The sequence below is a fragment of the Notamacropus eugenii genome, chromosome 7, assembly GCF_028372415.1.
Source record: "Notamacropus eugenii isolate mMacEug1 chromosome 7, mMacEug1.pri_v2, whole genome shotgun sequence".
Taxonomy (NCBI): domain Eukaryota; kingdom Metazoa; phylum Chordata; class Mammalia; order Diprotodontia; family Macropodidae; genus Notamacropus; species Notamacropus eugenii.
In genome coordinates this window covers 167,257,552-167,271,493 of record NC_092878.1, presented here as the reverse complement: position 1 = coordinate 167,271,493, position 13,942 = coordinate 167,257,552, and the positions used below count along the sequence as shown (strand labels likewise).

At 46.3% G+C, this 13,942-nt stretch overlaps 1 protein-coding gene across 1 annotated transcript in view; it reads right to left on the bottom strand.

Annotated features, from left to right (window-relative positions):
* Positions 1-5,623: 5,623 nt before the first annotated feature.
* PPP2CB (protein phosphatase 2 catalytic subunit beta) overlaps positions 5,624-13,942 on the bottom strand; it is a 30,009-nt gene continuing 21,690 nt past the window's right edge. The window contains exons 4-7 of the mRNA XM_072625492.1: positions 13,795-13,884; positions 12,613-12,774; positions 7,609-7,727; positions 5,624-6,312 (exon numbers count right to left, since the gene is read on the bottom strand). Of these exons, the coding sequence (XP_072481593.1) occupies positions 6,240-6,312; positions 7,609-7,727; positions 12,613-12,774; positions 13,795-13,884 (444 nt within the window). The 3' untranslated portion in view covers positions 5,624-6,239. The remainder of the gene's footprint in view (positions 6,313-7,608; positions 7,728-12,612; positions 12,775-13,794; positions 13,885-13,942) is intronic.

The window sequence follows — 13,942 nt, the reverse complement described above, 5'->3', positions numbered from 1 at the left end:
CTGCCTCAGCTCAGGCAGATCTTCCCCTGCTTTCCTGTGCTCTGCCTAGCATTTCTGACCACACGTCAATACTGTCATGTTCATGCACCCATTCCCCCACTGTTGGGCATCTACAGTTACCGAGTCTCAGTTCCTATGACACCTTCAAGGTTGCACCTAGAGTCAAATCCACTCAGACACTTCCGAGCTGTGGCCCCCTGGGCAAGACCATGACCCTTTCTGCCTCAGTTTCCTCCTCTGTAAAGTGGGAACAGTAATGCCAGCATCCACTTCGCATGCAGGTTGTGAGGATTTTCAAATGAGACATTTGTAAAGTGTTTTGCAAACCTTAAAGCAATCTTACTACAAGCAAAAGCACTCACTCCTCTGTGCCAAGAAATGTGCTGAGCACTGGAGGTACCAACGTGAAGGAACCAGCCCCTTTCCTTACAGCCCACTGAGGCACACAACTCACCCAGGACACAAAAGAGAACTGGCAACAGGCGGGAGGGGGATGTGATGGAGAAGTGAGGCCTGTCCAAAGGGAGGGTCACAGGCTGGTTACAGAGTTTTGCCAGCCTCTAGCCCACAGGGCACAGGGTCCTGAGGAGGGTCTCCCAAGTCTGAGTTATGGATGGACAGAAGCTTTCAGAATCAGTGATGGCCTGGTCCAGATGTCAGCAGCCTCCCAACGATGCTGGTGTAGGCCAGCTACACGGGCTTTATACAAGGGAGATCCGAGAAAGAGCAGAATGGGCTCCATGTCTGCATCAGCAGATCACCGTAGATCATTATAGAATCCCCATGGAACGTTTGAACTCGCTGTTCTCTCTTGCTTTTCCTACCCCCTCCACTTGCTTGGCTCAGAGTCCATGTCCCACCCTGTGACTCTGGGCTTGTCCCTAAGTATATGACTGCAGGCACCTTGAAAATGTGTCTACATGTGCCGCCTCTGCTTCCTCACTCATTCCTTACCCTGTTCCATCTGGCCGACACCCTCCGCCCCCCCCCGCCAGCCTCAATGGCTGCCATGACTGTCTGTCCTTCCTTCTCTTCTCTCCTCTGTCCTTTAGACTGTTACAGAAGCACTTTTCCTGATGTGACCATCTGACCACGTCCTTCCTCTACTCAGGTGTCTGCTGTACCTAGGTTCCAATAGGAGCTTCTGACATTCCCAGCAGCAGGTGTGACCGTGTGGCTCACTCCCTTGGCTGCCTGCCCCATGGGACTCCTGTTTTTCACTGCACCTGCCAAGGTGGCCACTGTTTCCTCCTGGCACAGTGGTTTCCATGACCTCCCAGATCTGGATTTTCTCTTCCTGAATCCCGTCCTCTCGCTGTCATTTTCCCTCCACAGCCCTGATCTTGCTCTTAGCGGCCAGACCGTACTGTAGCTCAGACACCCCAGATACCCCTCGCTGGCTCCTTTGTAAGGCCACAGCGACAGAGGAGGAGAGCTGTGCATGAGGTCTCCAGCCTGCTGCAAACTCTTCCCATTTGAAATGGAAACCGCTAAGATGGCGCCATTCTTTGGTGGCCATGATGAGCAGCTTTCAGAGAAGCCGCCTGGGAAAACTTGCTTGATGAGTTTGGCCGTGCGAAGCATCTGCCTGCCTTGAGACTTGGACATGCCATAAGGATGCTGGTGGCAAAGGAAGCATCCTGGCTTACAGTCCAGGGCCTGAGCTCCTGGTGGGGCCCTAGGCACATCCCTTGCCTTACTCCTCTGAAGGAAGGGCAGAGCCAGATGGGGTGGATGAAGGTCATGGAAGAATCCAGTGTCCTAAGAAATGACAAATACAAAGAATTCCAAGAAGCTGGTCCAAACTGTACAGTCGTGGGGGTGAAAGCAGCAGACCTGGGAAAACACCTTGAGCACCTGGGTCAGCAGCGCAGAGCAAGACCCAGAAGGCTCTGTGAGAGCAGCCCCAGAGCACAAAGGCTGGCCGAGTGCTCTCTCTGCATCGGTGCTACAGAGTGGCTGGCCACCACAGAGACTGCCCTCCTGTTACAGGTGAGGAGACAGGGCTGCTCCCTCTGGCTCCCCCCGCTCTGCTCTAGAGCCTTCACTAACTGTCAAGCAAAATGCTACAAAAGACAAAATATATTTCTGACACCAAACTGAAGATTTTGCACAAACAAAATCACTGAGGTAGAATATGGAGAGGAACTGCAGGATGGGAAAAACATTTCCATCCCCATTTCTGATACAAGTCTAGGAATATAGGGATATGTGGATATGTAGGAAGCAGACACAAACATTTAGGATGAGTCATTTCCTGACAGATATGAAAGGGTACAAAGTAGATTTTTTAAATTAATACACTGTTAGCAGAGCAGTAGGCACGCTCATCAATTGCGTCAAGCTTGACCGCACTGGCACACAGATACCGCCGACTGCTTGTTGGAGGAGCATGAGCATGTGCCCATGAGATGCGCCAGAGCGAACGACGATGACCCGTCGCGTCAGTGAGGACACGTGCTCTCGAGCGGGGATGGCTGGGAAGCAGAATATTGGTGCAAACAACCACAAGTATCCACAACACCTTCAAAACAACTCCTTCCACTTGCTCATCGTAGATTCTAATGCTCCTCCCCAGATGAACAAAGATCTGGTATTTTTTTTACTTACTGTAATACTTTTTAAGAAAATTTTAATCCTGCACGTTTAGGTGGCTGTCGATAACACAACATAATTAACTCATGCTGAATGAACCTCACACCCACAAGCTACAGGTAGGCCAGGAGATTTTTCTTCCTTTAGACCCCCTGTCTGTACCACCTAACGAAGGAGTTTAATTATGACGAAAGAAAGCTGAAGAAATAATTTGTAGATGGCAGAAATAAGGTTGGCCCAGGAGAGGATCCGGTTATTTTACCCAATATGGCCACTAACTGGATTATCTAGTTGTGTTGTGATGGCCTGACTTCACCTACTGGAGAGAGAACTGAAGGGCTGGGGTTCATTCCTGGTGCTCTTGCTTTAGCCAAGTCACAACTACGCTGTGTAAGTACAGATTGTGATGGTCAGGGTGGATGTTCAGGGACTGGTACAAAACCATGAAGAACCTGCTCTAAGGAAAACTGCCCAAATTGTAGCTCTGGGGCACGCCTCAGGTGACTCATCGCAGACACTGAAGCAGCTGTTTCAGGGATCACTCAAACTCACAATGAGACACATGCAGTCATACCAAGTATAAAGGAAAGTGAGATCAAACCAAAAGAACGCCAAGACCAGATAAACCACTGCCAAAAACAAAGACCTTCAGAAGGCCCTGGCAACTGGAAGGCTGGCTCTTGATTCCTCTATGACCGTTCAGAAAAACAACATGTACAAATTAAAAATGTTTGCCACAGACAAGACGATGCAAAGACTTGATACTCAAGAGTGGAAAAAGGTGGTGCTAATGGAATGTTTTATGTTCAAAGCTACATGAAAAACCACTGTCAAGTCCAGATGAGCCTATCAGATCTGGCATCATCATCAGACTGCAAAACAGTCAGAAACATTCACCAAGTGCCTCCAATGTGCCTGTCACTCAGTAAAGTACTGGGGACACAAAGAAAGTGTGGAAGAACACAGTGCCTGCCCTCAAGGGGATCACCATCTAACAGAAGAGACAAGGGGCAGACAAATGTTTGTCCAAAACAAGTTACAGAGGACAGCTAAGAAGTGAGAGAGGGAAGGCACTACAACTAGGAAGGGTTAGGGAAGGATTCCGGTAGAAAGTGGGACTTAAAGAAGCCAGGGGGGGTCAGAAGTCAAAGCCGAGGAGGGACTGGGAGACAACCTGAAGGAACAACCGGAGATAAAAGATGGAGGGTCTTGTGGAAGCGACAGTCAGGAGGCCAGGGCACTGGGTTGAAGAGGAAATAATTTGTAGGGAATAAGGGTTAAGGAACCTGGAAAGGCATGAATGGAGAGGTTAGGAAGGGCTATGACTGCCCAAACGGCATTTTGTGTCTGATCCTAGAGGTGATAGGGAGACACTGGAGTTTATTAAGTAGGGAGTTGACATCGTCAATTTGAAGCTTTAGGAAAATGTGTCGGATGGCTTACTGGAGCAGGGGGAGAGACTTGAGGCAGGTAGACCCCCCAAGCAGCCACTGCAGTGTCCAAGTGGGAAGCAGTGAGGGTCTGCACCAAGCTGGGGGAGGGTCAGAGAGACTGGAGGGAACTGACAAGAAATGCTGCCAAGGAAGGACAGGCCTTGGCACCACACTGCATGGGAGTAGTGAGGAAGATGAGGCAGGGGATGACTCCTGGGTTGGGAGTCCCAGGCTGCACTCTGCACAGGGCCCGGGGATTCCTTTTTTATTTCCAGGGAACCTGGAAGCCTTGTTGCCACTGAGGAAATGATGAACTGATGATGATATCCTGTTCTGGAAGTACATGAATTTCCAAGTGGAGATGGAATATTGCAATATGATCTTGCACTGTTCCACATATCCTGAAAACTTAAGAAACTGTTCAACGAGATGGAAATAAATCTACTTTCATGCCAGACTTATGCTCCACTGAAAACCAACAGGCTATCAAAATGAGACTTGGAACAAAGGACTGCTACCAAAGGCACGCTTAACATCCAATGGGACATAAGAGAGTTTTCCTGAAGAGTTAAAGGTCGTGTATGAAAATCATGATCTCAGTGCCAAGTCATGGAGGCCACACTGGGTAGCAGAAGGTTTTAAAGATGTGAAAAACTGGAATCTATTGTGTAAGTGAATCCCCATCTCAGCTTATTTGCACACCACTGTAGGTATGGTGGGGGTGGAGCCATTAAACATTTACTAAGTTCCTACTGTGTGCCTACGCTTGTGCTAAGGGATGGGGACACAGAAAAAAGCAAAAGCTGCAGAGAAGAAAGCTGGGGCAAGTGACCCAGGGATGAGGTGTGGGATGGGAGACAAGGGCCATGAGGGAACATTGTGGAGGTCTGGGAGATGGAAGAATAGGGAGAGACTGAAGACACTACAAGAACAGGGCTGGATGGAGGGAGGGGCCATGAGACATCCTGGAGGGCAGCAGAAGGGATCCAGCGGACCTTGGATCCATTTTAGAGAACCACACACATAGTTTTATTTGCCACAGTAATTCCAGTGTTGTTTTTTCCATCCCAGATGTCTGAGTCAAGCTTCCATGAAGGAATTATTAGTTCAACATTCTCTCATGAGTACTAAGTAGTTATGGGACTGGAAAAATCCAATGACCCAGTCTCTCGACTCAGATCTCTTAATAAAGCTGAGGTGGACATTCCGTACACCATCACAGGATGAACTTTTTTTAACAAATAAAAGCTGCATCTTGACTGCACATTACTGTGGTTCTTCAGAATGCATTTATCTGTCCTCTATTAGGCTTACAACCTACCTTTTAAAATTGCACATTAAATGCAAGCATTCTGTATTACATTAACATGGGCCACCGACAGTAATCGAAACCATAAATGGCTGTGTTCTTGTCTTGCTCTGATAACTGTCTGCAAGTGTCCCTTCTTCTATTTGCCACATAACAGATCAAATAAGAGAAGTCATTTGAAATGAGTTCACTTCCAGCTTCAGTCGGGCTCAAGTGATAACCCCGCCTCCAGGATTCCCCACCAGAAATCTCCTTCCCACGCCCACGGCAATTCAGGACAGTCTGGTTTACAACTCAAAGTTTATTGTTCCAATACACCCAAGAAGATGCAAGCACTTCTGTGACAAATATACAGAAAAAGGGAGATCAACACGGAACAGTCATTTAGCTTAAATGAAGGGAAATCTCTCTAAATGTTATGACAACATACTCCCAAGGGGAATCTTCACCTTTCTCCAGTTAAGTTAATCATACATTTTAATAAAATAAAGGGTGATGAGTTATGTCAAAGTTAGTTTGTGCATTTCCTTTAAAAATAAACTCCAAATTCTATAATCCATGCCAGTTAAACACTAAAACTAAAATTTGTATATTAATAAGCGCAAGAGGAGATGGAGATATGAGTTACCTTTTCTGTTTGAACAGTCCAGAAGAAAACAGGGACTCCAAGTACAGCAGGCAAGCTGACTGACCGAGGGAGCTAAGATGGGTGGGGAGGGGATATTTCAGCCTCAGTGGGCTTGCTCAGTGCTGAGCGCACTACGGCACAGTTTGGTCCAAGATGGGCACTGAGGCAGACACGGATCCCAATTTGTTACACAAACATGTCTATTCTCATCGCTTTGTAAAAAAGATGTCAGGTACACTTCCAAGTATTTTTCATAGGTGCTCCCCAAAGTTGTTTACAGGAAGTAGTCTGGGGTGCGCCGCGTTACATGGGGCTCTCCACGACGGGGTGCGGGGTCAAACTGCAGGCTGCACAAAGAAAAATCCAAAAATTGATTCGGGGATGCACCTTTCTAAGGTCCTTCCAGCCATCACTATTACTACCAGAAACCCAATCTAAAGAAAACAATGGGCTAATCAAGTCCCCTGATCCACTCCCCCCTCCCCAGCAGCAGCCAGCCAGGCTGAGGTCAGGTACTGGGGTCCTGGCTTCGATGGATGGTGTGCGGAGGACTACTGAAGCATGCTTTCCCAGTTACCTGAATGCCAAAGAGGCAGTGTTAACTAATCAGGCCCCTTCTTGCATGCTGGCGGCCTCCTTTGGTCTGAACCATACAGAGCACACGCACGGCAACCTTTTTATTGATGGGCAATGTTAGTAGGGTCTACTTAGTTCCAGATAGAACCTTTCATCATATTTTCAGCTATTTATTTTAACTTAACTGGACACCTCTAATAGTGAGGAAGTTTGCCTAAATCTGCTCCCTTGCAACCCCTCCCCACTGCCCTCCTTCCCCCTCCAGGGTCTCTTCCGTATGATGGCCCACCCAACAAGTGTAGACAGCTAGCTTCTCCCACTCAGTCTTCTCTTCTGCATACCCCTCCATGGATCCCCAGAGCTCATGGGCTCAAGGTCCTTCCACGGTCTGAGAGCAGCAGGAGCAGTACTCTGGGACCCAGGAAGCCTCTTTTTACTTAAAAGCACCTAGGGCCATATTAGCATTTTGGGCTGGCCTAGCAGCCTGCACTCATCATTAGCTCACAAGGCACTAAAACCACGACATTTTTGCAAACCAAACCAATGTACAGTTTAATAAATAACCAAGCCTCCCCCAACCCTTATGTGAAATCTAGCTAGAGCACTGCCTCAGTGAGCAGCTCGTCAGGGATTTCACCAAGCACAGGTTGGTCTGGCCTGCCAGGGAGCTCTCTGAAATGTAGGCTCCATCTTGCTAGACATGCACTAGCCATGTCTTCAAGGATGGAACCTGGGGCTCGCCAGGAAGCAGCCTAGGCTCCCTGGCCTGCAGCACGCAGCTTCTTTTCTTTTCCTTCTGCTGCAAATCAGGCTGATGCCAGTCCTCCTCTTGTCTTTGGTCACGAATGCCATTCTCTAGGATCTTTCAAAGCATCCCATCAGCCAAAAGATCTATTCAATTACATCAGTTCAATAAATGTTTACTAAACTCCATTAACATTCATTTTCCCTTCTTTGCTTTTTCTTTCACACATGAAAGAAATGTGAAAACATTAACTTCTGTTCTAATACATGCCTCAATCCTAATATCTCTGCCTCCATTTTCTTCCGAATCATGCGATACTTACAAGGAATACTTCAAAGTGTCGTCTAATTCCATGATAGCAGCCTGGTTCCCACAACGGTAGCAGTAATTGGGTGCACTGAAAATGGTAACCACGTTCCGATCGTGACACCAGTTGTAGCCCTGAAACATTGAAGAACAGCCTCTGACTGACTGTCTTGTCTTGTTTTTAAGGCTGAACGTGAATTACAAAAAGGGAAAATGGGAAGAGGAGCAGAGCTGCAAGAGGGGCGGTGCTGGGAGCTCCCACTGACGCTTCCAGATACAACCACAGGCCAGGGAGTCCCCAGGGAAGGCAGGCAGGCAGGCTCATGGGAGAAATATCAAGTGAGGCAGCTCCATTTCAAAGTGTGAAGATCCACACATTATTTACATCTGATGGGAAACCTAATTAACCCATATAAGCTCTTCATGAGAGATCTGCTTTTAATTCCTAAAGATGACGATGTTCTACTGACATACCAGGCAGTTTCCTGGAAAGAAACTATTTGACTTATCCATGTCAAATAAAAACAGCTGTGTTTTAACATTCAAGGAAAGACTCACTATCCTAACTTGGCTGACTACTTGTCAGAATAAAGACCAGAACAAGTAAAAAGCTAGCATACAGTACAGTGAGAAAAGACATGCCTCCAGGAGGAGTAACTTAATGCTGAGCTATTTAATCAAGTTATTAATCAGTAATGAAAATGGGAACTGGATTACAGAAGTGATGTCATATAACCAAGCTAAGTCAACTGCCACAGGAAGACCACCAGCACCTGCTTCTTGCTCACACACAGTAACCTGGGAAGGGGAGGGTGGTTCAGGGAAGGTTTCAATGGGGCGGATCCTCGGACAAGACAAGGAAGCTGAGACAGGCAGGGTTTCCAGGCCCAGAAGACTGACTGGAAAAGGAAGTGAGAACTTGGCACAAGGGGTACAAACCTTGCCCAAGCAACAAATGACTTGGACGTTAGAGCAGGCCAAAGAGAAGCCAACAACCCCATTAAGCAATAAACAGAGTCAAAAGGCTGAAAAAAAAAACCAGAAGAAAATGTCAAGTATCTGACAGCAAAAACAACAGGCTGCAAGACGGCGGAGTAGAAGGACAGATCTACTCTTAGCTCAACTCCCGAAGCCCATAAAATACCTGTAAAAAATGACTCTAAACAAATTCTAGAGCAGCAGAAGCCACAAAACGACAGAGTGAAAGAGATTTCTAGCCCAAGAGAGCCTGGAAGGAAGACAGGAAAGGTCTATCCCACTGGGCACAGAGTAGGGCGCAGTCCGGCTTTGGCCGCACAGCGCAGCAGACACAGGACTGGAGCAGGTGGAACACTGGGCAGCAGCTGCAGTTTCGAGATTTCTCACCCCACAAACACTAAAGACAGTTTCAAAAGTCAGTGAGAAAGCTCTTTCACCTGGGTGAGAAGGGAGCAAAGTCCTGCCCTAGCCTCGGGCCCAGGGCTGCGGAAGTCACTGCGGCACAGCCTCCATTTTTGGAGTCCTCAGCCTAAAGTCCCTGGGGGAATTGAGTCACTGATCTGGATCTCAGCCCTGAGTGGCGACCCTGGGGTGAGGAGGAGCACTGGCATGGTGGAGCTGGAGGAAGTTGTGGAGAGGGAACCCTACTCACAGATCCTGGGCAAAAAGGCTTCTGGTTGCTCCCAGACCAGAGCACAGGCCAGGAGAAGAGTAAACTTCTTTCCCATGATTGTGCCACCTTGGAGGAACTGAGAACTTACAGGTCCCTAGAGCATACCCTCCACTTGACAAAGGATTCAGAAGTCAAGTAACTAGCTAGGAAAATGCCCAGAAAAGGGGAAAAAAATAAGACTATAGAAGGTTACTTTCTTGGTGAACAGGTATTTTCCTCTATCCTTTCAGATGAGGGAGAACAAAGCATACCATTAGAGGAAGATATGAAAGTCAAGGCTTCTGCATGAAAACCTCCAAAAATTATGTAATGGTGTCAGGCCATGGAAGAGCTCAAAAAGGATTTTGAAAATCAAGTAAGAGATGAGGAGGAAAAATTGGAAAGAGAAATGAGAGAGATGCAAGAAAATCATGAAAAGCAAGTCAACAGCTTGCTAAAGGAGACCCAAAAAAATGCTGAAGAAAATAACACCTTTAAAAATAGGCTAAGTCAATTGGCAAAAGAGGTCCAAAAAGCCAATGAGGAGAAGAATGCTTTCAAGAGCAGAATTAACCAAATGGAAAAGGAGACTCAAAAGCTCACTGAAGAAAATAGTTCTTTAAAAATGAGAATGGGGCAGATGGAGGCTAATGACTTTATGAGAAACCAAGAAATCACAAAACAAAACCAAAAGAATGAAAAAATAGAAGACAATGTGAAATATCTCATTGGAAAAACAACTGACCTGGAAAACAGATCCAGGAGAGACAATCTAAAAATTATGGGACTACCGAAAGCCATGATGATAAAAAGAGCCTAGACAAAATCTTTCAGGAAATTATCAACGAAAATTGCCCTGATATTCTAGAATACAGAGGGTAAAATAAATATTGAAAGAATCCACCAATCATCTCCTGAAAGAGATCTGAAAAGAACAACTCCTAGGAACATTGTGGCCAAACTCCAGAGTTCCCTGGTCAAGGAGAAAATATTGCAAGCAGTCAGAAAGAAATAATTTGAGTACTGTGGAAATACAATCAGGATAACACAAGATCTAGCAGCTTCTACAATAAGAGATCGAAGGGCTTGGAATATGATATTCCAGAAGTCAAAGGAACTAGGATTAAAACCAAGAATCACCTACCCAGCAAAACTGAGTGTAATACTTCATGGGGAGAAAATGGTCATTCAATGAAATAGAGGACTTTCAAGCATTCTTGATGAAAAGACCAGAGCTGAAAAGAAAATTTGACTTTCAAACACAAGACTGAAGAGAAGCATGAAAAGGTAAACAGCAAAGAGAAGTCATAAGGGACTTACTAAAGTTGAACTATTTACATTCCTACATGGAAAGACAATATTTGTAACTCTTGAAACTTTCTTCAGTATTTGGGTAGCTGGAGGGATTATATACATATAGACAGAGGGCACAGGGTGAGTTGAATGGGAAGGGATAATATCTAAAAATATAAAATTAAGGGGTGAGAGAGGAATATATTGGGAGAAGAAAGGGAGAAATGGAATGGGGCAAATTATCTCATGAAAGAGGCAAGAAAAAGCTTTATCAATGGAGGGGAAAGGGGGGGAGGCAAGACGGAAAAAGTGAAGCTTACCCTCACCACATTTGGCTTAAGGAGGGAATAACATGCATACTCAATTTGGTATGAAAATCTACCTTACACTACAGGAAAGTAGGGAAGAAGGGGGTAAGTAGGGTGCAAGGGGATGATAGAAGGGAGGGCAAATGGGAGGAGGGAGTAATTAGAAGTAAATACTTTTGGGGAGGGACACAGAATAAATGGGGGGGAGGATAGGATGGAGGGAAATATAGGTAGTGTTTCACAACATGACTATTATGAAAGTCTTTAGCAAAACGACATATACATAGCCTATGTTGAATAACTTGCCATCTCAGTGGGGATGGGTAAGGAGGGAGGAAGGAAGAGAAGTTGGAACTCAAAGTTTTAGGAACAAATGTTGAGAATTGTTTCTGCATGTAACTGGGAAATAAGAAATGCAGGTAATGGGATATAAAAATCTTTCTTGTCCTACAAGAAAAGAGAGAAGATGGTGAAAAGGGAAGGGAGGAGTATGAAAGAAGGGAGAGCAGATTGGGGGAAGGGGTATTCAGAATGCAAGGTGTCTTGGGGTGGGGGGAGAGGAGAGAAGGGGAGAAAATTTAGAACTCAAAATCTTGTGGAAATGAATGTTGAAAACTAAAATAAATACATTTTGAAAAGAAAGAACAAAAATAAATTAAAAATAAACAAATAAAGAAACAACAGACCTAGAGAAGTGTGCACAGGACCAGGTAGCAGAGTCAAGAAAACAATACATAGGGACCACCACCACTGACACAGAAAGAACAGCCTGTCACACCCCAAAGATCCGAAGGGAATGAAACAAAGTGATAAGGGTCCAGCAGGGCTCAAATGGAGAGAGACAAAAAGGCAGCCCAACTCCTACCCCACACCCCACACACCCCGAGAGGCAGGAGACCCTCTGGGGTGACACAGGCCTCAGGCCTGAGGCTTCCTCATTTTCACCATCTTTTTCTTTCTTTTATTGTCTTTAAAAATATTCTTTGTTATATGGGATGGTTTTCTGGGAGGGTTACTGGGGAAAGCTAGGATGATGTGAAAAAGGGAAGACCTCAATGACATCTTTTTTTTTAAAAAAAGAATTGAGCAAAGATTAAAAGGAGGTTCCAATAAAACAAAACAAGAGCCTCAGCAACTGTCTTTTCTGCTCTAGCTGTGCTGCCAAGTACATGGTAAGCACATACAAGACAGACCCTGTGCTACATGCCACCAGACAATACGGGAGGAAGGGCTGACTTCGGGAACGGGCAAGATCACCGCAACAGCAAAGGGAAAAGAAGAGAGAAAGACAGAAGAGGAGCACAGAGAGGCTGAAGACTGGCCCCGCAGCCAGCACCACTACCTAAAGGAAGTCAATGAGCCATGTGTGAGTGCATGCATGCAGCTGCCCAGGCAGTGACCTACTCAGGAACTTCCTCAGGGAACGTACTTGCTAAGGGGATTTGTGGGGAAGCGTCCACTTTGTCAAGACAAACACTGACCAATCTTTTAAAAAGGTATGATGTAGGACAGAGGGGACGGTTCTGACTGACACCCCCCCCAAACTAGCAGGGCGAGTTCTTCCTGCACTCAAAGGAGAGTTGAATCACATACATGATTTTATGTGCTGCTGTTTCTTTCATACTCAGAGCAGATGTAAAATCTCTTCTTAATTCTTACTCTTGTAAACATGTTGGAATAAAGCATTCCTTAATGTAACCCACTTTACTAGGGCAGCTAATACAGAGGATTACTCTCGTGCCAAAGAGCAGGCTGGAAGTCAAAGTAACCTGCGCACAAGGCTGCATACCTCCATCACAAGTTGGTGAGCCCGGGAAACCAGTGTGAGGCCGTTGGCATGGTTAAATGTTTCCGAAATGTCCTGTCCAAATGTGTAGCCAGCCCCTCGTGGAGAAATGCCCCATCCACCACGATCATCGGGATCAGACCATAACAGGTCACACATTGGGCCCTGCCAAGGGAAAACAACAAAGCCACAATGCATGAGGAGGCCAGCCTATCACTGATGTAGCAGGAAGGGCGGTGTGCCACGTGGTACACAGATGCCAGGAAGGAGTGAGGAGCACAGTGCTGAAGGAAGGGGAGGACTACAATTTCCCTCAATCTGAACATTTCTCCAGAGCCCCATTTAATTCTTTCTTTTGACATGTAGTAAACCAGAAATATGCCCTGAGTGTCCCAGACCCCTCTGCAGTCTTCTTGGGGAATTTTGGGGGCCTGGATGGGAGCTGGTGGGGAGCATTCCTTGGAGCTGTAGGACTCAGTGACAATCCTTCTCTCCCATAACAAAATTTTATCCTATTTTCTAACCTGTTCTCATGTCAACTTTTCTGTTCCTTTATTAATATGTCTGTCAATTCCCAAGAACTCCCCTCTCCCCAAAGTGATCGTCCTTGTAACTAATCAGGGCAGCCAAGAGCCACTAACTGTGAGCCCTCCACCAGCAGTTAATGCCAGATGATGTGGAAGCAGGAGGGGCACCTGCTTCTGGGTCTTCACAACCCAGGTCCTCTTTTTAAGGGTGTCTGAAGTTACTACTGTTACTACCCACCCTCATGGTCTGTGTGAATGTAACCAGAAGCTTTCTGACTTAATGTGAGACCATTCTTCTGACCAAATCCCTCATGTACACAGAGAACAGCTTAACAGGACTGCACTCCTAAACACCTCCGCAAAGCCAATGTCATCTGCTTGCACCAGGGCTCTTTGACCTCTGACCTGCCGAGCTCAGTCCCTTTTAGGGATTCCAACCAGTGAAGGACAAGGAGAATGACAAATGACTTTGCTCCTAATGACCTTGAAAAGTGGGGCCCAAGGGATTCCCATCTCCTGGCAGAGCCCCTCAGGCTGGGCCCCAGCACCCTCAGGGCTAAGGGAATACAGGCTGGGGGCAAGGGAAAGGGAAGTCACCTCCATTTTTGGCACAGTACCCAACACGGGTGGAATGCCACCCCCAAAAACTCTCATTTACCTCATGTGGAACTTCCTGCAGGCGATCCAGGGCTCGGATATGATCCAGTGTATCGATGGATGGAGAAAGGCCACCGTGGAGGCAAAATATCTTTAAAAAAAAAAAAAAGAGTGGGGTGGTGGTTTTGTTTTGTTTTATGGTTTCCCCC